The sequence below is a fragment of the Neolamprologus brichardi genome, chromosome 14 (genome assembly GCF_056152115.1).
Source record: "Neolamprologus brichardi isolate AB-2024 chromosome 14, ASM5615211v1, whole genome shotgun sequence".
Taxonomy (NCBI): domain Eukaryota; kingdom Metazoa; phylum Chordata; class Actinopteri; order Cichliformes; family Cichlidae; genus Neolamprologus; species Neolamprologus brichardi.
The window spans coordinates 35454567-35482519 of NC_142117.1; the positions used below are offsets into that span (position 1 = coordinate 35454567).

Below are 27953 nucleotides of genomic sequence, written 5' to 3' on the forward strand. Positions count from 1 at the left end.
TTTTTATATTTCACTGTTTTTACACAAGTAAGCAGCACGTCTTTATCAAGATCAAGCTGCTCGCAAACAAGAGTTTTAGTCAAAGGTAATCATAGTAATAATTAAACATTTTAGTATTACTTTCTGACTCCATGTTCTGAGTGTTAAACTTTGACAACTTGTCTATTGGTGATAAAAAGTTAAAGTTAGACTGGAAGTGGATTTAAGTGTCCAGTGTTCTTCATGTCATGATGTTGCAGTGCACTCACACAGAGGCTGTGGATGCTCCAACAGCACCAGTGTGGTTTGTCACTGATATGTGAGACTGGAGTTTGTGCGGCTGAAAGAAGATGAAGAGGTAATTTCATGGCACAAATCACTTTACTTCAAACTGTAGGAAGTAAAAGTGCAAATTGTTTGTAAGAAACTGACCTCACAGCCTATTGTTCACCAGTGGTGCTAGTTTCAGTCATTATGCAAATGTACTGTATGTAATGTATGTTTAAAAGTCTGGGGAAACCTGCATTCAGCTGAGACTGAAGAAGTCACTTTAATGAAAACGCTACATCCAGATGAGCAGAATCAAGTTTTGGGGACGGTTATGGAGAGTGAATTAAAGTAGAGACAGACAGCCTGACTTAATGGAAATGTCTTTTACATTCAGTCAGAGTGTTGTTATAAACTTCATTAGGTTGTAATTTCTGTTTCACTGTTACATTTAATTCAATTCAATTTTATTCATATAGCGCCAAATCACAACAACAGTCGCCTCAAGGCGCTTTATATTGTAAGGTAGACCCTACAATAATACTTACAGAGAAAAAAAAACAACAATCATATGACCCCTTATGAACAAGCACATTTACCTTTTGAGAGACAGCACAAAGAGTGAGAGACGAGGATAAAGAGGGGGGAGAGACAAGTAACCTCCTTTTCCCTCCCTTCAGCAGTTCCTGACAGTACCACGGTCCCTCCAGGATGAGTGATGAAACAATAATGAAGTGTAGCCCAGAGAGCTTTCATCAGGAAAACCACTTTTTGGATGTGACAAAAGGAAAATTAAAAAAAATATATATACATAAATTTGTTTGTGTGCTGCAGCAGGCCCTGTACTGATGAGGTCCGCCTGGTTCCCTCATTTAGATCCAGGCAGACTTTGAGGTCATAAGTCATGATGTGAGCTGTTAACTTTTGGATTAGCTTGTGTGTCATTGCACTGAACATCTCAAGAACTTCAAAGTTCTTTTATTTATTTTCAGTGTTGGGGAGTAACAGAATACATGTACCGAAGCTACGTATTAAAATACAAAATATGAGTAACTGTATTCCGTTACAGTTATGGTTTAAAAAGGTGGTATTTAGAATACAGTTAGTTTGTTGAAATAAATGGATCACATGGCGGTCTTTTCCTGTTTCAAATGTTAGGCTATGCCTGTTATGGCAAATGCAGATGGACCCAGGAAGCAGAACGCACGGAGGCAGAGTTGCGGTGAAGATAGTTTATTTACAGTGAGGGGGGGGGGGGGGTATTTACAAGAACAAAATATATACAACAGTGTATGAATGGGGACGCGGAGCCAGGACGTGCAGGTGACGAAAACACACACAAGTAGTGCACTCGATCTAAAAAAGGAGAGGGACGAGAATTAGGAGGGTCTTGCCCGATAACCGAGAAAAGCTTAGAGTAAACTTTACCGAGAGTTGGAGAGCTTACTTGGTACTGTTTGATGCCAAAACCTCCAGACGGAAAACAAACCAGTTGAGGCAAAAACCCTGGGAGGAAACAAAACTCCTTACAGTCACCAAAATAATCCAAGGGCTCCAGCAGGCAGGGGCAGAATTTCAGACGCTCCAAAAACGCCAATACTCCGACACTAGTCCTCTGTCAGGTAGCTCCTAAAGAACACTTCTGAGGAAAGCATCTGATGAGTAACAGGCAGGGTTTTAATAGTTTTTATTTTTATTTAGTTTTGACTTCAGATTTTCAATTTTATATCAGTTTTAATTAGTTTTTACCAATTGTTTGCTGGTTTAGTTTAGTTTTTATTTTTTTGAAAATCCTTAGTTTACGTTTAGTTTTGATTAGTTTCAGTTATAGTTTTAGTTGTGTTTGCAATAATTAAGTGTAAAAAATCCCAGTTTCATCATATCAGTCATTCTCTTCTGCTTATCCTTGGGTATGTTGCTATTCCAGCTACCATACTGCACCCTGGACAGGTCGCCTGTCTGTCGCAGGGCTAACATGGAGAGACAGACAACTCACATTCCCACCTATGGGTTCTTTAAATAAATAAATAAAGGCAGATGAACAACCATTGATACCAGGCAACTATAAAACGTATATCTTAGCCCCAATGAGACTATTACCTCTCGCAGCACCGGGTGTTCGTAATTTTGGTTCAAGTGAATTGATAAACTTTTGAAGGTAATTGACTCACACAGTTGTGTAGATATCCCCGTCCTGTTGTCTCGGGATGCATCACGCTGCCTTGCCTGGGGTTAGCTTCTGTTTCTGGGGATGAGGGTTGAGTGTGCTCCCTTACCTTCTCAAGGTAAGCTAGGTTAGCCTTCTTGTGTGAGCTTTTCAAGTGCACTTTAAGGTTTGTGGGATTTTTTTCCCTTTAGAAATGTCCCTCATAATTTGTCTCTTTCCACTACAAGACACTTGCTTTATCCAAAACACAGTCATATTCAAAGTAATCCCAAATTGGACTCTGGCGCTTTCTTCTGACTTTTCCTGACATGATTCTGCGCGTGGACGGAGCAGCAGTGTTGGGAAGGTTACTTTTAAAATGTATTCCATTACAGAATACAGAATACATGTCTCAAAATGTATTCTGTAACGTATTCCGTTACGTTACTCAATGAGAGTAACGTATTCTGAATACTTTGGATTACTTAATATATTATCATGCTGTTTACAACTACATGAATGTACTATTGCTGTGATTTATTACTGTTACTGAAGGTCCGTGGCTCCGAACCGTAGTAAAGGGACCTCTGGCTAATACGGCAGGTTCCTGTCGGGCTCGTAGCCGGAAACCAGCTTTACTTTGTTGTCTGGGTCAACTTTGCTAGCGAGGGACAGTGAGGCGTTGAAAGGCTGCTCCAACGGAACTTATTGTTTTTGGAGGAAAACACGAACACGGTGTACAGTCGAGTCTTAATAGCGTACTTACAACTGGGCTCGTCAGGCTCTCTTCTTGGCTGCACTGGTTATTATTATATTTACATGCTTCCAGCTTGCTCGATGACAGCTCGTACTTTTCCTTTTTCTCCCTCCCTCGCTCACAGACACATAAGTGTATGGCAGTCCATTCTCCCTGCAGCACGGATTACACTGCCTATGATGCTACATTCTTTAGAGCTATACCGGTAGCACTCTGCCTATTAGCTTAGCACAACAACAACAACAAAAAGGCCTCTCTTACCCAGGAAACACGCAGAGAGAGAGCGTCACCCTGTAACCATGGCAACCGTAACGCTGCCGCCTGGAACAACAGAACGTAGCTGTCAAACAAAACCCAAACAGTCCTGACCCGCCACAATATGAAACAGGGAAGTACCGCTGTGTAATCCATTTATTTCAACAAAGTAACTGTATTCTAAATACCACCTTTTTAAACGGTAACTGTAACGAAATACAGTTACTCATATTTTGTATTTTAAATACGTAACGGCGGTACATGTATTCCGTTACTCCCCAACACTGCGGAGCAGCAACACAGACGACTCGACTAACGTACTGCCACCTGCTGGCATAATTAGACAGCAAGAAAAAAATCTGGAAACTAAACTTCATTTTCACCCTTGACTATTGTATGACACGCACACATCAATGAAAACTAAACACATTTTTGCTATAAATTCAGTTAATTTTAGTTAGTTTTGTGAACACTCATTACAGTTTTAGTTAGTTTTCCTTTTTTCGTTTTTATTTTTATTTCCGTTAACAAAAATGTTTTTTCACTTCTAGTTTTCGTTAACGATAATAACCTTGGTGCAGATAAACATGGTGCTGTAATGAATCTGCTCTTAAACACAATAACAAAATACATTTTCCAAGAGAGATGATAATGATTCACATCAGAGTGAAGAACGAATACATTTACAACTGGTTTCTAACATTTATTATAGATCGAACTGATCACTGATAGAAACAGAAGAATATTCAAAATGATACTCTGAGAGATACATGAATGAGATATGGATAAACATCAAATCACATAAAACAAAAAAGCACATAATCATTATAGTTGAAATACAATATAAGCAAAGATAATCAAGGTATAAGTGAAAAGATAAAATCATAATCACATAAGAGACCGAGTTGTCCAATCAGGTCGGAGTACAGATTCATATCTACAATAATGTTCATAATAATAATAATGATGATGGTATTATTATCATTATAAATGCTGATAAGCATATTAAGTGTGTGTCTGAGCTGAAAGCCGCTCTCCTCTCCTGGTTTTCTGTGTCACACAGACCACAACAACATAAAGCATCACCTGCAGACTGCTGAGCAGTATCCACCTGACTCTGTAGAAGGTCGAGTAAACCCCAAAGGGCTCTCTGTAGATCAGAACTGTTTTTTCTGCTGACACACACTCATCACCTGATTTCATCTTTGTACACCAGTACTCTCCTGCATGTTTCAGTGAGACATTAGAGATTATCAGTCTGTCATCAATGGTGATTCTATGTGGATCGTGAAACATAAAAGAGTACACAATTTTGCCTTCTGTTTGGATCGACTTCATGAACCAAATGGACAACATACTTGTTTCTCTCTTATCAGAGCATCTGACAGTGACTTCAGAGGGAGATAAAGTCAATCTCACATGTACTACTGAAGGAATCTCAGGAGAAAAGTTTGTCTTTTTAAAAAAGGATTTACTTTGCTTTTGGCAGTTGAAATTACACAAGTTTACACAGCGCTGTGGACCTCTATGTGAACCAGCAGCATGTTTCACAAAAAGGATGACCCTCAAATGGGCTGTACAACATTATATAGTGAGACAAAAACATAGATTATAGCAGCTATCTTTCACCCACACGGACGTGGCAGTCTTGGTGTCTGCTGCGAAGCATCCTCGTATTTCCGTGACCTCGTCTGGTATCCGCTCCCTCCTCTGTAAGAGACAGAAAAGGAAAGCACTTCCCTGCCTAGCCTTGATAATCTAATGCTATTATCCATTGTTCTTTTAGTGATTCCAAGTTGGTTTAGAACACAGGTGTCAAACTCCAGGCCTCGAGGGCTGGTGTCCTGCAGGTTTTAGATGTGTCCTTGATCCAACACGGCTGATTTAAATGGATAAATTACCTCCTCAACATGTCTTGAAGTTCTCCACAGGCCTGGTAATGAACTGATCACTTGATTCAGGTGTATTGACCCAGAGTGAGATCTAAAACCTGCAGGACACCGGCCCTCGAGGCCTGGAGTTCGACACCCCTGGTTTAGAATATCATATTCGGAACCCTCTGACCCAGAGACTTATTCTAATCATAATCTATGTGTGCAAGCATGTTTGCAGTTATCCCTCTGCACTCTAAGTCATTTCCTACTGTGTAAAGACAGAGTCTTTACACAGCCCTTTGTTCCTTCAGTGGGCTGGTTTCAGTCATTATGCAAATGTACTGTTTATAAGATGGGGAAACCTGCAGTCAGCTGAGACTGAAGAAGTCACCTGGATGAGTGACAAAACGTTTCTCCCACTGAACACGCTGCGTCCAGATGAACAGAATCAACTTTTTGGGATCAAACTTTCTTAATATCATTATTCCTCTTTTGTTGTTCACACTGTAGAAAAATGTAAAACTGAAATCAAAATACAGAAATAAACACTTTTTGTGGTTTTACTTTTTGCAAACTAACACACTGAGTTAAATAATCCACGTCACTGCCTCTTTCAGCCACTAAAGGAGGAGAATGGGGAGATGGCGCCTCCTAGTGGTGAGAATGAGTCGCTTCTTGAGGACTGAGAGTCCAAATAAGGGAATAAAAACAGGCATTTATTTTTTCTTTATAAATTTGCTGTTTATGTTCTGAGAAGTAAAAATGAAGAATATGGCGTCATTAAATTGCACCTTTAATTTGGTTTCTGAGCTCTGGAGACTTTAAGTTGCTCTCTGAAAAAGTGCAGCATGGATTTGGAAACTGGTTAGAACAAAATATTGTTCAGGTCCTCCTTAAAAATGTAAGATAATTTTCATTCAAACAAAATAAATTTGTTTGACCAAGCAGGGTTAGGGAAGTCTTTATGGGGTCACACACACACACACACACACACACACACACACACACACACACACACACAAGGTACTCTTTGTTTGTATGTAGACGTCATATGTTAATGAACCTATGTATATTTATGTAACCTCAATAAAAGAGCAGTGTTACAGGGGAGCAGATGAGAGCAACTGGGGTCAAGCGAAGGAACGGCGCTTGTCCGGTTCTCTCCTGTGCACGAGAAACATGAAGAACTTTGCCTACTCGTGTCTTGCTTTGCTGTGTAATTATATTGTCTTCAATGTTCCAGCAAATAGGTTTAAGCTACAAACCTATCAAACATTAAGCAGACAGACCACTGGCCAACCAGTCAAATGTTTCATGCATAAATCTGATGATGTGATAAAGAAGTGGCGTTCCTCCTCCAACCACAAACAGGAAGCTCATGAAGCGAGCAGTGTCAGTGCTTGTACGACACTCACCACGAGACCTCTGAGCAGGATGGCTGCAGTCGCACAGCTCTGCTTCTCCCTGCTGTTCACTCTCATCAGCAACATTCATGCACAAGAATTTATTGCCATAAGAGAAGAAGGAGAGTCTTTACAGTTCAAGCTCCCAGATCAAAACAGCTCCTGCATCACCTCCAGACGTGTTGGTGAAGATACTCTGGTCCTGTGGAACATCTCTGACCCCTGGAACAGAAACTTCACAGTACATGAAGACCTGACAGGACGACTCTCATTTCCTGAGACATTTCATGGTTCTCCTTCATTTACTCTCAACAACCTGACCCACTCAGACTCTGGACTGTACCAAGAAGTGTGCTGGACTCAGGGCAACGTGACATATGAGAGAAACATCAGCCTGACTGTGTGTAAGACAGTAAGGTGGGAAACAACGCGTAATGTAACACACAAAGCCATAGTGGACGTACGATGTGAAGGCGCAGGTGAGGATCTGACGGTGAAGTGGATCAAACATGACTTTACGTATGACAAAGACTTAAAGCTAACAGTTTTAGATGATGGCACAGCTTTGAAGGTGAACAGTTTAAAAGAAAGTTTCCTGGAGGTAAAAAAAACGTCACTTCTTCATGTCTTCGACACATTACAAACATTGTACATCTGCCTGGTGATGAACCAACAGCAGTGTGTGAGCACTCACTCAGTACGTTTGACCAAAGCAGCAAAGATAGTCCATGGCTCAGTGGGAGAGACAGCTGTGCTGCAGTGTCCCTCCATTCATGACCAACACCCGGTTTGGAGGAAGTGGGAAATGGGCTCGAAGACTTATGAAGAAGTCGGTCAAAACTACTCGCTGGTGCTTCCAATGCTAATGTTGAATGATTCCGGTTGGTACACCTGTGGAGGTCAAACCATAAAACAATGGTTCAAACTTTTCGTGTGCCCCAAATTTGGTCCACCTGCAGTAGAGGTCTTCTCAGAGGGAGATGAAGTCACTCTCACATGTATTACTGAGAGAAAACTGGGTATGAAGCCCTGGTGGTTTATGAATTTGATCAAAAGAAAAGGCAAAATCATTGAAATTACTGAGATTGAAAATCAAATGAGAATCCTTCGTTCCTATGACAGCCTGATAATCTCTAATGTCTCACTGGAAGATGCAGGAGAGTATTGGTGTGCAGTTTTAGAGTCAGAGACTGAGTGTGTGTCAGCAGTAAAAACAGTTCTGATCTACAGAGAGCCCTTTGGGGTTTACTCGACCTTCTACAGAGTCAGGTGGATACTGCTCAGCAGTCTGCAGGTGATGCTTTGTGTTGTTGTGGTCTGTGTGACACAGAAAACCAGGAGAGGAGAGCGGCTTTCAGCTCAGACACACACTTAATATGCTTATCAGCATTTATAATGATAATAATAATAACAACATTATTATTATAAGTAATAATAATAGTGTTAATATTAATACAGGGACCTAGGATTGATGGAATCAAAACAAAAACAAACAAAAATATTATTGTAGATATGAATCTGTGACCTGACTGGACGGTTCAGTCTCTTATATGATTATATATTTTAAACATTTTGCCTTTTTTATCTTTCGACTTAATTCTTATTTTTTTGTACTCATATTTTATTTCATTTATAATGATTATGTGCTTTTTTGTTTTATGTGATTTGATGTTTATCCATATCTCATTCATGTATCTCTCAGAGTATCATTTTGAATATTCTTCTGTTTCTATCAGTGATCAGTTCGATCTATAATAAATGTTAGAAACCAGTTGTAAATGTATTCGTTCTTCACTCTGATGTGAATCATTATCATCTCTCTGGGAAAATGTATTTTGTTATTGTGTTTAAGAGCAGATTCATTACAGCACCATGTTTATCTGCACTATATTGTTTTCATTGTTGTGAATCATTTATATTTGCATTTCAAATTGTTGTGATGCAGCAGTCTGGAAACATGATTGTCTGATACAGCAAACACTTCATAATATGGACGTTACTGCTTTGATTGTGTTTTTATATTCTCCATTTTTGTTAGGAATCATTTCTGAAATAAAATAATATCTAAATCTAATTTAACAGGCTGAACGTTGATGCTCTTCTGTCAATGACTCCATGATGATTTTTAATTTTAATAAACACACAATCCTCATATTTCAGTGCAGGATTTAGTAAACTGGATCACAGCTCCCAAACTTTGTTTTCAGGATTTTGAGTTAATATGCAGCCAACACACTTTAACATGTCTCTGATGTCGAGTGAAACATGTTACAGAGCTGTTATATCATTTATTAACATGGTGATTGTTTGAGAGGGAAATGTCTGTCTGACTGTGTTCATTTCACCTTATTTTTGAGAAATGATCAAACAAAAGGTTTTAAGGAATGTCGTCCTGCTTTTCTTTATTGTGCACTGATAGTTTAGTGTAAATCATGCACTTAACTCACAATGGCAGATAAAAGAATGATGAAGGACATGAAAATAAAATGCACTGTAGATCACATAATATCACCAACATCAATCAGTGAAAATCATTTACACTGAAGCACGAGCCTGACTGATTTTAGGATAAAAGTTGAGGTGAAACTGTAATCGTGGCCTCAGTCCTGCTGTGGGTGTTCAAAACAAGAACATTGCGGTAGAGCCGATCACTTTTCATACATTCTCAGAAAGTCACATGAACAGTAATAGATTGCATCGCGCACACTGAATGCTGATAAGTGAATACTGAGAATTTAGAAGGAAATGTTTTAAACTCCAGATAGTCTCATTAAAACTGTCACACTAATCTTTGTACTCTCTCAAACTCAGAAAAACTCAAGAAATCTAAATTTGTTTCATAATTTAAACATTTTCTCCAATTTGTAAGTGCTATGTAAATCAGGTGTTATTGTCCTTAGTGGGTAGCTCTGTGGTCTCACACTAAGAGGTTCCTGGGATCAAACCTGGTCAGAACTCTGTGAGGGGTTTGCATGTTTTCTAAAGGAGCTCCAATTTCTCCAGTTATCAAAAACAGTTCAGGCTAAGAGAACCATTACACCCACTGCACTGGTCGCTTCACACACCAACAATAACATCATAACAGCCACGTGCATTTATATACACTGCTAAGGAGTTTTTGACACAGTGGCAAACAGCAAAACATTCAGAGGTTCACTGATAATACCGAAATAAGACTAAAGTGTGGCTTGTGCCAATGGATTTAACATCACTTTTGTCCTTTCTTATCCTCACCAGAGCAAGAACAGCGAGGATCATGGGTCCATGATGTCACTGATCTGGGTTCAGGACACTAAAGAACTTGTTACTCTAAAGCGAATATTAATCTGAATAGTTCTCTCCTGGTTTGAGGAGAGATGAGAAACAGCAAACTGGATGTTGCTGCGGTCACATTTATATTCTCCATCTTTGTAAGGGATCATTTCTGAAATAAAAATATCAAAATCTAATTTAACAGGCTGAACGTTGATGCTCCTCTGTCAATGACTCCATGATGATTTTAAATTTTAATAAACACACAATCCCCATATTTCAGTGCAGGATTTAATTAACCGGATCAGAGCTCCCAAACTTTGATGTCAAATGAGTAATCAGTGTGTGTGCGTGTGTGTTCTGAGGCAAGATTAGAAAATTGCATAACTGCCTCAGTGCTTGTGGACCTTATAGTCCTTACAAACTCTGTCTTTATTCTGTTTCCAAACTATTTTTCAAGAAACTGATATAATGAGGATCAATTATCCAAACATAATGAGTTACTATTTTGAATATTAATGATTCTTTTTTATTAAGGCAGTGTTTAAATCAGTTTATACAGTTAGTCACTCAAATTTGTAACCAGTGAGGAAGCCCTTAAGTTAATGTCTTTACCAACAAGTGAAAAAAAGAAAGAAAAAAAATCTTATAAAGTCAGTGGTGCTTACTCAGTGTGTCCTTTCCCTTTTTTATACAGATAATCATTTATTTTTACTGTGTTGATTTGTACTTGTTTATTTAAAAAATCGTGTTTGTTCTATATATATGCTCAGTCTTTGTTAGAATTTTATTTTATTTTTTACTTTTTTTTGGTAAATAATGTAAGAATTTATATTTCTACATCTTTAGGAATAAAAGATTAGGAAACAGCTCCATCTCGCGACAGCTTTTTAAACTGCCAATCTGGAGTATGTGAATTCTCGATGGGAGTTCTGTGTTGTCGCGATACTTTAGCGTGACGTCACCCTGAACAAGCACTTTGTAACCAGTGTTTTCAGTTTTTGTCACGCCTGTTCGCACTCAAAGCTTTCTGTCCCGGATCTGCTAATCCAAGGGAAGAAGCGTTATAGCACGGCTGCCGTTTACTCGCCTCCAGCTGTCGGACACTGATTTAGCACTGAGAAGTTACCCCGGGTAAAATTAGCCATCTTTAGCCAGCACAAAATTTGTCACGCAGCTGCGCGTTTTCACCGGTTTCTGTTCTTTTCCGTCCGAGCGGGCCGAGGACTATGGTATTACTGAATAACCTCCACCCTCCCACCGAGGGAGTGAGACACGAACAAGCCGAGACCACGGCGGTGATGGACGGCCAGCGGCTCGGCTGCGGCACCCTCTACGTCGCAGAAACGTAAGTGATGCACGTGGCGCGTGTTTTGCTCTTTGGCTCGTGGGTCTGGGGTTCAGGCTCGTGTTTATTGAGGTTCTTATCGGGCTTTCACGCGCACTTCATTGGAAATCACACCAGTTTACGTTATAGACACAAAATAAACGTCTGCTCCGCGCGCTGAAATCACTTCCGGAGCGCACTCTTTCAAAATAATACATTGTAGAACAAAATGTGTATGTCTTCTTTTAAATCCAGTATTAGAAATATGTTTACTTATTATTTATATTACATTTTTTTCTTGTACCTCTCCGTAAACATGATATATTTTGTGTGTGTTTTGGTATACCTTAGGCGCGTTTCTTTTTCCTTTCCTTAATTTTTTTTTAAATAAATGTATTTTTTATTTTTATTTTTTTGGAATTTGTTTCTGTGCTATCATTGTATTTCTTTTCTTTTTACATTGTCTTTGTGTTCTTTTTCATCTTGTTGTCTTCGTGTTGCTATATTATTTCAGTTATTCAATTCTTAATTAATTTTATTTATTTTTCTTAAGCTAGTAAAAAAATTTGGAAAAGCACAAAACAGCAATAAACTGGGAAGGAAACATTGTGTGTGTAAATTCAGATTTTACAGCTGTGTTATATTTCTCACAGACCCACGCTGTTGGATTACAATTACATATTTTCTCATTACATATTTTTTTTACAAAGCACTTTTTTTACTTTTAGAAAGTAGAAGCAAACAATGTTATTGTTGTTTAAAGCAGTTTGTTTTCTTTTTATCAGGCGCCTGTCGTGGTTTGACAGCTCAGGCCTGGGTTTCTCTCTGGAGTATCCCTCCATCGGTCTGCACGCCATCTCCAGAGACGTCAGCACTTACCCACAGGAACACCTCTACGTCATGGTCAACGGCAAACTCAACAGTGAGGCGAAATTTACATCTGAACTTTATATCTCTTTTTACTTGTTTAGGCCCCCAAAAATATGTAGTTTTTGGGGGGCGAGGGGAGTCCAGTCTTCAGGGTTGTTAAAGCGTGTTTGACCTGTTGTGTACAAATAGTTTCTTTACAGTTTCTGAAGGAGTTTTTGGGTCACTGCTGACTTCTCCTGTTTCCTTACAGAAGAGAACGGGGCAGAAATGGCAGAGAAAGCAGCTGATGATGATGATGACGGCAGCAGTGATGGTGGTGACGATGATGAAGACGAAGGGCCGATCACAGAGATTCGATTTGTTCCCAGCGACAAAGCGGCATGTGAGTGACCTCGCTGAGGATGAGCAGCAGGCTGCACATCCTGTATAAACGACAGTTGGAGATGGCGCAGCATCACACTTATACCTTTGTGTGCCTTACTTGCAGTGGAGTCCATGTTCTCAGCCATGTGCGAGTGCCAGGCGCTCCACCCCGATCCCGAGGATGACGACTCGGACAACGACTTTGAAGGAGAGGAGTACGACGTGGAGGAAGCCGGTGAGGCAAAACTCAAACGCATAGATGCAGAATGCACCTGGCTCAACGTTACAATGAAGTGGCCTGTAAAAATGGGTCTGATTTCAGTCTGGATGATTTAGGATCCTCTGTTCATGCACTTCTTTGTCTCTTTAGCAGACACAAAGAAGACAACAGCTCCTCACATTCCAACAAACAGTGATATAAATCCCCAAATTAATTCAGAAACACAAAACAGAAGCAGAAAATCTTTCCAGAAAAAAAACGAGTTTTCTTTTTAAGCATTTTATTGTATTTATGAATACAGAGTAGAAATGGCTTTGTGCCTAATTGTATTTCTATTGAAGTGAATTTCTTACATCACCAATGGCTGTTCTTGTAAAGTTGACCTGTTCTGCTCATTTCCAACGTTAATTTTTTAAACTTGGAAACTAAATTATCTTTAAACACATTTCATATTTACTTTATTCCTCCTTCCGACAGCACCACAGTTCATCCTCGATGCTCCTTTGTCTGACACAAACCCCCCCCCATTTATCTCCTTTAGCTCCTCCCATTTAAGTAAGCTTCCTTCTGATAGATGGATGGATACTTTATTAATCCCACAAGGGAAATTGTTGTTGATTAGCTTTGTCTAGCAAAGAGAAGGTCTGATTAGCCACATTATGGATGTCTCCGTGTTTGAGATTAGACAGATCCAGGTTATAAACTAATCCTCATTAATAAGCGCTTAAAAACTCATAATGATTACTTGTTCGTATGGTGATCTCATGATTTGTTATGGTGGCTTTTTTTCTCTGCGCACGCACCATTGTAGCTGCATATATGACAGAAAATAAGGATTACCAAATAGTTCCAGTTTAAATAGTTTACTGTAAAGAACATTTGATAAAATAATTCTTTTGTCTGAATGTAAAAGTCTTTTCATTTTTCTCCTTCTGTCTTTTCTCTTTCCCCTTCACGGACTGATGACTCGGACTGCTTGCTTGCAGAGGCTGGTAAGTTTAAATGAGATGAGCACAGAGTAACTGATGTGTATGGCAGTGCAGTGTGCACAGGTGGATTAAACAGTACTCTTTGTAAATCTGTCTTTAAATCACTGAAGAAGCAGGAGGACTGAGAAAAGATGGTTATCAGCAGCTGAACTTTCAAAATAAGAGTGAGGGGATTGTGCTATCCTGTTGTTAAGCGATGACGTGTGAACCCTGCATCCAGGTCCAAACGACTGTTGTCTTTTTAAGGTGTCATTTAATCTGAACAAGCCCTTAAAATTAGTCATCACGATCACTGCCTGCCTCTCTGGGTTTTTATTACCACTATTCATCTGCAGCACATATTAAAGCTCAGTTTTTAAAACCATGTGGTGTAACTACAGCCCAGCGCTCAGGTTTGCCAGACACCAGATACTTGAAGGTATCAGAAAAGAATCACTCTGAGGCTACGTCCACACGTACACGGGTATTTTTGAAAACGGAGATTTTCCGTTTTAAAAAATAATCCCGTCCACACGTAAAGGCAGAAATGAAGGAAAATGCTGCTAGGAACATGCCAAAGCAGCAGGTGGCGCTATATTCCTAACCGTGCAGAAATGTTGGCCAATCAGAAGTCTAGAAGCCTCGGTGGGAAATAGTAAACAAAGCTGGGGCATAGAAGCAGAACCGAGTCGTATGTGTGGAGGGACAGTAACTGTGTGTGTATATGTAAGCATTTAAACACTGCAGAGAGTACAATTAACAGTAACAGTATTGTAGAAATTCATTTCACCGAAACAATAACGTGGCACACAGTGTGACGTCAAAAAAGGCGCACACCTTTGACGCTGCGTTTTCTCCGTTTTTCTCGTCCACATCTAAATGCAAAAACAGAGTTCTTAAAAATATCCACCCTGGCCGGAGTTTTTAAAAATCTCCGTTTTCAGTGACCAAAAACGCCGTTTACGTGTGGACGAAAGGTGCAAACACATAGAAAAATCTGCGTTTTCAAAAATACCTGGGTACGTGTGGACATAGCCTGAGACTAACAAAGATTTGAATGGGTACACAGCTGTTTAGTTTTCTGTCTTTGTTCATGTGTGAAGTGACAGCAGAGCTGTACATTTTAGTTTTTCAGAAATCCCTCAGAACATGGTGCATCATCTTTAGATGGAACGGCTAATGATGTCAGACTTACAGGGCAGACTGGAGATGCCACTGTTTGTTCCAACAACAAAAAACAGTAGAAAGAATTCACGAGTGGGGGAGATATAGTCTGTGTGTGTAAAAGCTTTCAACACCTTTATCATGTTACAGCAAAAACAAACAGGTAGAATTTGTCTTTAAATTGTTGCTGCTGCATCACCATCTCTCTCCTCCACCTGCTTAGAGCACGGTCACGCTGACATCCCAACCTTCTACACCTGCGACGAGGGCCTGTCGGCGCTAACGCAGGAGGGTCAGGCCACGCTGGAGAGGCTAGAGGGGATGCTGGCTCAGTCAGTCGCTCAGCAGTACCACATGGCTGGAGTCCGGACGGAAGAAACAAAAGCCGAGTTTGAAGGTCAGAGTCGCACAAACCTCGACCTGTTGCTCTTTGTGTTTTAGTTTTAATAAGTAATGACATGACACACGGAGCACGACGAGACAGATGTGAGGGACACAATAACACAAAGTTAGACTAAAACTAAACAAAATGGCACCGTAGATACAAAAAAGGTCAACTCATGTTTGACGTTGCTCTGATGCATATCGGGAAGGTGGATGGTTGATCAGCATGCAGCCTGTCTGAACTTTGCAGCATCAGTGTTTTGGTTGCCACCATGTTGGTTTATTCAACAAACTGTATTTGTCAGATAAATTCATTAAAATGCTTCAGGAGGCACCAGCAGCATAGACAGAGTGGAGGTGAAGCTTAGCAGGCAGCTAGCAGCTACACCTGTGGTGACACACCTGTGAATCAAAGCAGCCAGTCCCTAACTTTAAGCTCTGGTATGAGTTATCATCACCTCTACAGTTGTTACTAAAAACGAAACTATCCTATGTTTTTCTTCCTTTAACCAGTCAATGAGAGACTAATAAATATACTGTTCAGTTTATAATGTAGAGCAAATATAAATTACTTACATTTCCTCAAAAATCTTTTCTGTGCAGTGAAAATTAAAGTATTTCTGGATGATTTGCAAGATGAGGATCAATTTATTTTAAGATTTATTTCTGGTGTGTACATTTATGTTGACAGATGGGATGGAGGTGGACACAGCAGCGATGGAGGCGGGTCAGTTCGAGGATGCTGACGTCGAGCACTGGTAGGTCTCAGTGTGTCGGTCAGCATTTGCAGGAATTGGCCTTTAGAAGCAGGAACAGGCAGTCTGGCCAAAGAGCAGACGTTATGAAGAGAAAGAGAAAGCTCTGTGAAAAATGTGGTGGTAAAACAGTAGCTTCGGGGTGGAAATCTTTTTAAAACTTCATTTTGGGGCAAAGGCGGCACACTTTTAAGCATTTTAATCAGATTTAACAGGTGATGCTATAAGTGCTGATTTTAATTACCACTGAAATAAGAATTCATTTACGTCATGCTTCAAAAATAAGTACAGTTACATTTATAATGGCTGCAAAAGATCATGTGATGATCTTTTGGGTCCAGATCCACCGTCTGAATCTCAGCATGCCAGTGAAATTTAGCTACACTCACACTACACTACCACTTGTTTAACTAAAAATGTGTTTGGGTGGATGGCTGGATGTGTAAAGCGCTTTGGGGTCCTTAGGGACTAGTAAAGCGCTACACAAATACAGGCCATTTACCATTTAAAAAAGGCAGTGATAATATATACAGAATATCATATGCAGAATAAAATGTAAAATGTGTGCTGAGATGAGAAACATACTGCACACGGCCCACTGAGCTAATCATCAATCAGTGTTTGCATTGATTAACCGTGTCGTGAACTTGCGACCACAGAAAAGTTGCCTGTTTGCAGTTTGGTTCATTCGTGTGCGTTCTGACTCTTTCTGTAGATGGAAATCGTGTCTGCAGCCGGTCAAAGCATCAGTGTTGCATCGTGGGATTGAAGACAAGAACAACAGCACTTCTTTAAAGCTCTTACTCTCTTTTCTGTGAAACCTTTTACCGCTGAGCTTCCGACATCTGCTCTGCCGCATCGTGTGGTTTCTGTTAATTCGATAACGGTCACATCGACATACTATCAGGCACTTCTGTAACAAAGCTACTCTGGACTTTTGAGATGCAGTCCTGAACGTGTTTGTAAAACCAACTAACGCTGAGTTTTTGTTTGTTTTGTACCTAATGACCAATTGAATATTTGATGTTTTTGCTGGGGACAGTGGATCTTTGTATGTGATTGTCAATAAACAAGTAGTTTTTGTATCAGCTTGTTTATTTCAGTGTTAGTGCAGATAACAGTGAAACTCGATGTGGATTGCAGCACCAAAGTTTGTCCGTCTGGAGTTGCTCATTAATTCGTATATCACGGAATTTCAAACACCACAACAGTTTGAGGTGTTTGTCTTCAGTCCTGTTTTTGAGCATCAACAGTTCATTTGTAAGGTGCTGTTCTCAGGCCAGCAGCTCTAGTGCTCCTGGTTAAAGTCAGTGTCAGCTGTGTGAGTCATAGATGTGATTTATTTCCTACAAACTAAAAAAGCTGAACCATCATCCTCCAAGTGTTGATTACATCATTTTTTACAGGGTTTGTAAATGGAACAGTTCCATAGCATTATATTCTATAGACCATACTGATGGATCTGGAGAAGCTGACTATTAAACCACCAGCCTTCCAATAATGGTAAACAGCCTGCACTTCCTCCTCAGCCGTCATTGAACAGGCAGTGAATGCCCACTCATTTGGATATGCGAGGAGCAGCGCCAGGAGCCTCTGGTGGCAATTTTTAAGGGTTTTATATATGATAGAAGCTTCTGAGTAATTTTCAGCTTTGCATGGTCTCACTAAGGTCAGTCAAAAGAGGAAGTGTAATCTCACAAAATTATATTTTCTTGATGGGCATCTTGACACTGGATTGAGTCTTGAATTTTGCAAATGGTTAATGGACTTTATCAAAATCACAAATCTTGGAGTTAAAATTGATTCTGCACTTACCTTTGATGACCATGTAAACGGGGTGGCAAAATCAGCATTTTATCACCTCAGACGTTTATCAAAGGTTAAGCCCTTTCTTTCCAAGCGTGACTTGGAAAGTGTTATTCATGCCTTTATTACCTCACGTTTAGATTATTGTAATTCTCTTTTAATAGGGGTTGGGCAGGGCACTTTGTCACGCTTGCAATTAGTGTAAAATGCCGCGGCACGATTTTTAACTTGCAGAAGAAAATTTGATCACATCACTCCGATTTTGGCCTCTTTACACTGGCTTCCAATTGAATTCAGGATCCTTTTATTGGTTTTTAAATCTCTAAATGGTCTGGCACCTGTTTATTTGTCTGACTTGTTGAAGCCCCACGTCCCCCACTCGTTCCCTTCGGTCAGCTGAGCAGTTGCTGCTTTCGGTCCCAAAGTCACGGCTGAAACTTCGAGGAGACCGAGCGTTCTCTGTTGCTGCGCCGATGCTTTGGAATAACCTTCCTCTCCATATTAGACAGGCTACATCAGTGCCAGTTTTTAAGTCTTTATTAAAAACCTATTTTTATTCCCTGGCTTTTAACTCTGTGGGTAACTGATATTTTTATTTTTTTTTAATTTTATTGCTATGTCTGGTTTTATTACTATGTGCATATTAGTATTGTACAGCACTTTGGTCTACCAGGTGCGTTTTTAAAGTGCTATATAAATAAATAAATGATGATGATGAAAAAACGGTAATCATAAAATAGTGATTGAGCCAATTATTGCGTCAGCTTGTAAAAGTTTTCCATCTTGCAGATTATCTGCACAGAAGAAATCAAAAATATCTTTATTTAACTTATTTGAGCAGCCATGTATCCCACATGGTGAAATGAAAACGCCATTTTTGAAGTTTCCTTCAGTTAATCATCAGAAAACAGATCAAACTTTACGGCAGGCGTCTCAAACTCGCGGCCCACGTCACACCTATTTGCAGCCCATATATTGACGTGAACAAAATACAATGGAATTTGGTCCTTGAAGTTACTTTTTTTTGTTAGGGAGGATGTTAAAGTGAGTTCTTTAAAAAGCAAAAAGTTTTTTAATATGAACGCAACAAGAGCAGAGAGCACAAACATGCTGAGGGATTGGCTGTGTTAGTCCAGTGAGAGAGTCAAAAACTGATGTGCACACTTATGTCTGCGTTTTTATTTTGTTAAATACAAACACAATTATGCTACGTTTTCTTGTTTTTCTGGTACTACTTGAACACTAAAGTGGCCCTCCAATGAGATGGCAACGCAGCAGTGGCCCACAGCTTGTTTAAGGTTGAGACCCCTGCTTTATGGTATCAACATAAAACTGATGCATATTTAACAGCAACAGATGTGTTCAGACTGACACTTGGGTTTGGCTGAAATGTGTTTTTCAGCCCTGAAATGTGCAAAATTTCAGGACAGCTTTCATAGTATGAAGCTAATAACTTTTCGTGGCTTCTTTGGAAACACTAATGTTTTTGCTGAACCCTTCCCAGGATCAAAGAAACAACCAATCAGCACTGACTACACTGTTTATTTATTTTTGCATGTACAGTATTTACAAAGAGCTCAAAGGCACTAATTGCATTTGTGCAAAAACTAACAGACATGTGCATGTACACTCCTACACCGTGCATGGCTCAGGAATGTAATATTAGGTAAAAATATGACTGAAATACACAGATCATTTACTCAAAGACAGACTAATGAGGTTGTTGCAATATTATGCTACATCACATTTTCAGTTTGCAGTTGTCAGATTAGTTTAGTAGCTTAAAAAGTGATTTAAACATAAAATAGGGGCTAAGTGTATGTTGCTGTATAACATTTGTTTGCAGGGTTACAACACATCTGTGTCCTTTATATCAGCTCTGTGGTTCCAGTCTTTTTAAAAAAAAAAAAAAAAAACTCATGCAAACATTATTTTAGTAACCCTAAAAAAGGTCAGTGTGTTGACTCAGCATTAAAAATACAAAAAGTTCTACAGGTTTGATTGAAAGTAAAATGTTGGCGTTGCCCTGTTCACAAATTTAAAAGCTAATTTTGTGTTGAACTTCTCAGATGTGCTTCTGGTATCCCTTAAAAAGAAGTGCATTCGTGCCGTTCTTCCTCTTCCTTCTTTCTCAGCAGCAGGTTGACAGTCCGTCACAAACAGCTTCACCTGAAAATCGCCGTCCTGCAACGCTCACGCCTTCTTCTTGCTCTCCGTGGGAAGATGGCGAGGTGACGGTTTTGTTGAGAGCGCAGGGACGAGTTTGTCGAACAGCAGCACCGAGCTCATCATCCCTGAAAGAGCCACGATGCAGAAGAAGAGGAAAAAAATTAAACTTTTAAGACAAAAGTTGTTTTCTGTATATCAACCAGAGATGGGCAGTAACACGTTACAAGTAATGTGTTACTGTAATCCAATTACTTTTTTCAAGTAACGAGTAGATTAAGGGATTACTATTGCAAAAACAGTAATTAGATTACCGTTACTTTCCCGTAGGAACGCTGCGTTACTGCGTTACTAAAACCGTGATTTCTTTGCCAGAATGTCTCATGACAGTGACGTAAGCGAGTGCGACGTTTGTGACAACAGCTGTGTGCAGATCAACAATGGATCATATATCGAGTGCAGAGAGAGTATGAGCGTGCAGCGTTTAAAGCGTGGAAGTACTGACCTTACTTTGAGTTTGATTCCATAAAAAGTGACAAAAACATTAGTGTCCGTTGTGCGTGGGAAGAAAACTTCTTTTTACAGCGAAAAAACCCCTAAACTTCCAAGCAAGCACCGAGTAGCTACGACGTAATGGGAAACTCACAGAGAAACTGCCGTATCCTTCCACTGACTGCTGCGGCACACCTGCACCAGGGTAAACCTCCACCTACCCCACTCCTGCTTTACAGGTGAAAATAGAGCAACAGGACCGCTAGTCTGTGACTTTATTTATTTTCTGCTGTGTTTTACTTGCATCTATTTGAAAGAGTGAGTGTAAACACACAAAAAATATTTTATTTTATGTGCTGGAATGTGAAGAAAATAGGTTTAAATGTTAAACAAATTTCTTCCAGTCAGTGAATGTTGCATATAATTAAATTTTTGCTTGATGCATAAAGTTAAAAGATTAAAACTAATAAAACAAGTTTTAAAAAGAGACTTTTCCATTTGATTACATTTTATATGATGATTATGCAGAAAAAGTAGAATTGGGCTGAAAGATCTATCACTTTATCACCTATTCAGATTGTAAATCGTGTTTTTAAAAAGTAACTAAGTAACTAAGTAATTAATTACTTTTGAAAATAAGTAATCAGTAAAGTAACTGGATTACTTTTTTGAGGAAGTAATCAGTATTTAGTTACTGATTACTTTTTTCAAGTAACTTGACCAACACTGATATCAACCATGAAACTTCTGAATAAAACATTTAAGGTGTTACTGTGAAGCGATGCACACCGCTCAGATAAATGAAACAACTCCCAAACAACAGTCACCTCGGGGGTTTTGTTATCCAAAGCTGTCTTATTTTTTAACTACACAACAAATGTCAGTCAAAAACTGGAATATTTCATCGACCAAAATCTGATGTGTGCTCTCTCACGTTTTTGAGTTTTGCTGTTGCATCAAAATAAATGTGCCTGAATCCTGGAACGGCAATCATGGGATTTATTCCATTAAACAAACAATGTCATTCCTGAAGCACCGAGAGATATTTTTAGACGCTCGTCGCTCTGCCAGCGAAGGTAAATTACACACATCTTTGCGTCAAACAAATGAGTCATGAGATTTTAATATTTAAGCAGCTTATCAGATTGGTGTCAACACTTTGAACACAACTGGCTCGCTGGCTGCCAGAGACACAGGCACTAAAACGTAGCAGTGCTCATCGCTAATGTGGTTTCTTCTGTCTAACAGTTCAACTAAAACCTTTACCGGGGATCCACGTGGCAAAGAGGGGTCATTTATGACCACAGCTCTTTATTTCTGTGTACCGTCGTGTAAAAATATTTTCTATCTTGAATCTGTCCTGGAAATATAAAGACGAAACTGTCTTTAAGGCTGCACCACGTTTTGGACTCAACTTGAAAGAAAGGCAGATGTGAAGGGTAAAAGTGAGGTCAGAGGTCAAATGTGACATGATATTTGGATCGAAACTATATTGTGATATTTAAAATCCGCATATACCAGTGCAACTTCCTAACTGTCGTCAAAGGCAGCAGCATTTTAAGCACAGTTTTAAAGATTAAAAACATTTTATGAAGGTTTGGCTGTATTTGACCTTAAAGAACTCAGAGCCTTTTATTGTCATCGAGCGGTTTCTTGCACAGCGAAATTGGGTAGCTGGACCACAAAGGTGCAAAAGTAAAGAAAAGAAAACAATATACAAGGAGGGAAAAAATAAAAAATAAAAAGCAATATATATGTATACATATATATGTGAGTAACTGCTGACATCTCCTGGACAGAGAACATCTCAGCGGTCGTCAAGAAGGCCCAACAGTGGCTGCACTTCCTGAGAGTCCTCAGGAAGTATAAGCTGAACTCCAACCTGCTGCTGACCTTCTATCGCTTGTCCATTGAGAGCCTGCTAACCTACTGCATCACGGTATGGTACGGCAGCTGCACCAAGGCGGATAGAGTGAGGCTTCAGAGTGTGGTCAAGACAGCACAAAAGATCATCGGCTGCCCTCTCCCCTCCCTGATGGACAGTTTCTTCCCCAAAGCCATAACCACCCTGAACTCACACATGCACCGATAACACAGCCCCCCCTTCTTCTTTTCCCTTTCTTCCTACTTCCTCTATGGACCACCACTGTGCAATACCAATTCTATGTGCAATAACCCAACTGAATATACACAACATTATTTATTACATATTACTTTTTTTTAAAAACCGGCTTGTATATTTGTACATTATATATATATATATATATATATATATATATATATATATATATATATATATCTTTTCCCTCTGTTAATACTATCCATGTACTATGTATATAGCGCTGCAGAACTGTGCCTCCCCCCCAGCATGTTTGCACTGAGTAGGAGATGCTCTGTATCTCATTGTACAACTGTACAGTGACAATAAAGGCATTCTATTCTATACTATATACATGGTGTATGCGTACAAACATTGAAACAGAGACATTGTGGGGTGGTATACAAGGGCAGTTATACAATATAATAAAAAAATAAATAAGGGTAGGGCTATGGTCATTTAGGGTGGGGATGGTAATTTCACTGAGACCAAAATATTGCACAGAACATGGAAAGACTGAGAAGGTCAGAAAGAAGGTCCAAAATAAGGTGATATTCAGGAACCCCATTTATCATTCCCTATATGCCGACACGATGAAAATACAATGACAGTAAGAAACATAGTTTTATATAGCTCTATTATTATCCCTTTGACCTTTAGATCAATCAACTGACCTTGAAGGAAAGGTCGGAGGTCAAATGTGATATGATATTTTAAACCTTTATATGGTATTTTCTATATGTTGACAATACACACCACACTTGTAAGAATCATATTTTCTTAGTTAAAAGGCTTTTTGTCTATTTTCAAATAGCATGTAAGGCAAATGTTACTGGATTGTTAACATGACTCCACGCTACACCCCCTCAAAGTTTTATCAGAATTCATTCAGGACTTTTTGAGCTGTCGTGTTTATAAACAAAATGAAAAGCCAGAAGAAATTTCAATTTAGAAAAAAGTTTATGTGTTTATAATTTATAGCACTGAGGATTTTTCAGCCAGTTTGTGCAAAAATCACATTAAAAACTATTTTCAAACTGATGTTACTGGCTTCAGTAGGCAGCAGAAAAAATACTTGTGATCTCTTTAAGTTGAGATTTTTGTAACGTCTCTGTCAGGTGTGTTAGTCTCACCGAGCAGCGGGCCCAGCCAGTAGACCACGCAGTACTCGAGGAAGGAGTGTCCACTGCAGGGGAACTGTGTGGAGAAGGCCAGCGCTGGGTTAAAGACAGCTCCGGTCACGCTGCCACCTGGACACACATGCACAGTTTTATTAGTGAACTCACATTTGTTCATCATTTAAATCTCCTATACAGCACAAAGCATTCCTGAATCTGCCTTAGAAAGTTAAAGTCTGTGAAGGTTCTCAGTCATCCAGGTCATATTTGGATAGAAAAGCATCAGGACTCCAGACGCTTTTCTTCTCCATAAAGGTATAAAAAGAGAGCAGAAAATTATAATATTCCAGCAGATGTGTGACTTTAAAGCTTACTGGCTGAAAAAAGGTCATTGATCAAACAGATTCTTGCTTAGATTTTAATCAGATTCTCTGGAGGAACATTTGAAAACATTTCCTCCTAAATTCTCAGTATTCACTTATCAGCATCCAGTCAAACGTTCATTTACGGGTGTAGTTAAAAAACTGCTAATAACTGACTTTACACGAGAATTGGTTGGTCAGACACAGTAAGAGATGTAATCTGTTACTCTTCATGTGAGAAAGAAGGTGTCTCTGAGATGTACTAATAGTGTGTTAGTTCCAAATAGTAAATTAGTGAATGTATTTCATTGCAGTTTGATTATTCTGGGACAAACAGTGCAGTCTTCCTCAAAGCATCACTGTGAATATAATCATATAATGTTAAAAATATAATAACAGTCTTTTTATTATTGGTCAATGAAAAAAATAAATTCTCTTTATTATCAGAGTGAAAACAGACTTCCACAAACGAACGTCAACTGATGACTCCATAAATATTCACCTCTTTAAAGATGACTAACCTTATTCAACAGCCAAATGACTTATAAAATCCTAAAATCACATATTTCTGGAAGGTCCACTCACTGGTTATTCAGCATGCCAGGCTACAGGTACACCATGCAGACAAAAGAGCACTCGGAGCAAGTTAAAGGAAATTAAAAAGTAGCAGTCTGGGAATGGAGACAGAGGAGTTCACTTAAATCTGTCATTATGAAACGGAAGCAATCAAATCTGCCTAAATCTGACACTCAAAGGTAAACTGGATACCTGGCTGACCATCACGTTCATGACCAGTTGAGGACGGATCAAAGATAAGGAGTCGATTTTAAGCGTTGAGTTTGGTTTGATCATAATTGTCCCAGTCTGCTTGTTCTATATAAACACACAGTGAACACGTGTCCCTCTACACACACTCAGAGTAAAGGTTCTAAGGTCACGCTGCCACCTGATTGCCCATTCTTAACACTTTAGCACTGAGGCTTTTCCAAGCCCCCAGTGTTTGTGAAGAGAGACCGTTATGATGGCTCTCCCGCAGGGTAACGTGTCACTGCCTTTTGATGCCTGCACTACCCTGAGGTGGGACACGTTGCCACATAACTATAAGCTGCACACTTTTGCAGGCACGTGCAGAGGGGGGAGCTAGAGGGGCTTGAGCACCCGCCCCTTTCCTGATGGGTGCCCAAAGTGCCCTTTTGTTGAGGCAACTTTTTTTTTTTTTTTAAATTATCATTATATTTTGTTTATGTGTGTGGGCGTGCGGAGTCCTGTCTGTGCCCCTCAACAATAATATTTAACTATTAATCACAGTTTTGCTAAATAAAAGGATCTGGCTTGCATCAGTCACATGATCACATTTAACCAATGATCGTCCTTGACGGCAGAACGCTGGTTACGAGCCGGGAACGAGCTCACAAAGAGCACGCGCATTTTTAGCGGTCCGGACCTGTAGGAGAAACACAAGTTAACTCAGAGACACAGACTGATGTGACAAAACCAGTAAGTAGGTGTACAGCGTACACTGTAGTGTATAGCACCCAGGAGTGTTGGCTTATTATGTACACGTTGGTAAGCTGTCTTGTGGCAACTGACGAACTGAAACAAACGAACGTGCAACAGCGTGACAAACATTACCTGTCCTTTTATTAACTGTACAAGTAGTGCTGGTCATAGCTGCTGGCTACCTGTGTAAGGCTGTCATGGGTCTGTAGCTCTGTCACCGTTTTAGGGAACATATTTAGTTTTAAAGTATTTAGAACATATTTAGTTTTAAAATAAGTTTCCGGGCTTTTCCTGCCTCTCTGGGGGGATTATATTTCACTAAAAAACGATCTAATATGCATGTCCACATAATTATGCAGTATTATAATTATAATATATTAAAAAAACACACGCTGTATTTTAAAGAACATACATTAAGAAGCAGATTATATTAGATTTATATTTTAAATAAGACAAAATTTGGATTTTACTGCAGTAAAATTATTGTATCTCTACAGTTTAAAAATGTAATAAGCTTTGCCCGTGCACAGAGTGGATAGTGAAACAAATGGAATCATCATAAATACATTATTTCATATTTATTACTTCCCCCTCCTCATTGCTTTATTATTGTAGCTCTAGTAATAAATAATAATGTAAGGATTCTGGATCAGCACCACGATGCCCATAGTATATACAGTATTCTGAAGAAGGTCTAAAATGTCACTGTGCGTGCATGTGTGTGTTTTATGTATATGGATTTTTTTAAATTATTACTCATGATATAACATTGTCCAGACATGCCTGGTAAGGACATGAGGAGGAAACAGTAGGAGCTGTGTGAGGCTACTAAAGGCAGGGCTATAACATTTTTCTGTTATCATTTTATTATAGATTAAGTGCAAGAGTTGTTAGGTGTGGATAATTAGATTATAGTTTATTGCAATAGCAAGTTGTGCCTTGTTCTCACATAGACAGCAAGTGGAGAGTGATATATGAAATGATGGGATGGAAGGAAGAAGCAAAGAGTGATTCACAGGCAGAGCCTAATTTATTTCTCACAGTTTTTTGTTGCCATATGGTTCCAAGCGCTGTCACCAAACTTTGCATTTTGTTATTATCTCATGACACTTGTTTAATCAGCTACCATCTCTCCTATGGACTTTTTAATGTCTACAGTCTCAGATCAACACAGCCCTGCCCTTCCCATATTAGATTCTTGATGAATGTGTGTTGTTGTTATTTAGCCTGGTTCAATGTGCCCCTTTTTAACTTTGAGCACCTAACCCTTTAAACCTCTCTGCACGGCCCTGCACTTTTGTGTGTAATATGATGAAAACTACCACAAACAAAGCGGCTCCGTCCCTCACACCGCTAATGCGTGTTTATGAGAGCAGGAGGTCTGAGCCACTGTTCAGCCACATTTAGGTGATTTTTATGTATTCGTGGCTGAAGTGTCTGATTGGTGCCCGGTTCGTGTCTCCCCCAACAGACCCCGGCACCATGTAAATACTCTGATGTGGTCGTGATTTCCGATCACGTGATTAATTAGCGGTGGAGCCGGATTTGATTCCCTGCAGCAGTCATATAGAGTTATCATACCTGCATAAACCGCTGTGGTGATGACCGCAGCCACGGCGTGCACGCGGTATTTCTCCTGCACCGATTGCGTGTGCGTGATAACAGTCTGAACCGCAAAGGCGCACGCGAGCTCAACCGCAGCGGCCTCGTGCAGGGGCGCGTGGATGGGGCTGGTGCATCGGAACCCGAACAGCTTGTGTCGCGCGTGCAGTCTCGACAGCCCGACCCCCCACAGCCTCGGCACCGCGGCGCGTGCAGCGGCGGCCGCCGCGAACTGGCACGCGATCCTCCGCAGGGCGCGGGAGCCCGACAACTTGGCGTGGTAAGCGCGCTCGAGCGCACCGGAGGGGTTCCCGATCGCCCCGCTGAAGGTGAGCCCGTGGACCACCGACGCCAAATACGTGAAGGTGAGCGCGAGACCAGGCTCGATGCCGCCCACCTCGGACAGCAGCTTGAGCTCGTGGGTGCAGCAGCACAGCTGGAAGGTGGACACGAGCTCCACCACGTACTCGGAGAGCCCGGTGTCTGCTAGGGCCCGAGCCAGCAACCTGCGGGTCACGTCGCTCAGCACGACGATCCCCGCGAGCACCGCCAAAGACACCGCCACGTCCGCAGACATGCTGCCGGCCGGTCCGTGCTCCCAGCCGGGGACGGTCCCTGTGCGTGGCCGCTGCGTGCACTGAGCTGCGGGCCTCCTTTCTCCCACTAGAGCGCCCTGATGATGGGGTGCGGAAGTCTTTGCTGTGCCGGGGTGCTGCTTCTCTATACCGGAGGATGTGGAGTTCAAGCGGGAGCAAATGAGCTCCAGTCCCGGTGGCTCACATGGTGCGGAAGTGACTGAGCTCCGCAGTCCTCCTCCTGCTGGTT

At 40.3% G+C, this 27953-nt stretch overlaps 2 protein-coding genes across 2 annotated transcripts; one reads left to right on the forward strand and one right to left on the reverse strand.

Annotated features, from left to right (window-relative positions):
- Nucleotides 1–10885: 10885 nt before the first annotated feature.
- clns1a (chloride channel, nucleotide-sensitive, 1A) lies at nucleotides 10886–15991 on the forward strand. Its single transcript, XM_035914049.2, has 7 exons — nucleotides 10886–11281; nucleotides 12046–12182; nucleotides 12381–12512; nucleotides 12618–12728; nucleotides 13700–13705; nucleotides 15069–15242; nucleotides 15921–15991. Exons 1-7 carry the CDS (start codon nucleotides 11163–11165, stop codon nucleotides 15989–15991), a joined length of 750 nt encoding a protein of 249 aa, XP_035769942.2. The 5' UTR covers nucleotides 10886–11162.
- Nucleotides 15992–19322: 3331 nt separating this feature from the next.
- aqp11 (aquaporin 11) lies at nucleotides 19323–27953 on the reverse strand. Its single transcript, XM_006805171.3, has 3 exons — nucleotides 27108–27953; nucleotides 23680–23796; nucleotides 19323–20084 (listed from the first exon to the last, which is right to left on the reverse strand). Exons 1-3 carry the CDS (start codon nucleotides 27703–27705, stop codon nucleotides 19984–19986), a joined length of 816 nt encoding a protein of 271 aa, XP_006805234.1. The 5' UTR covers nucleotides 27706–27953; the 3' UTR covers nucleotides 19323–19983.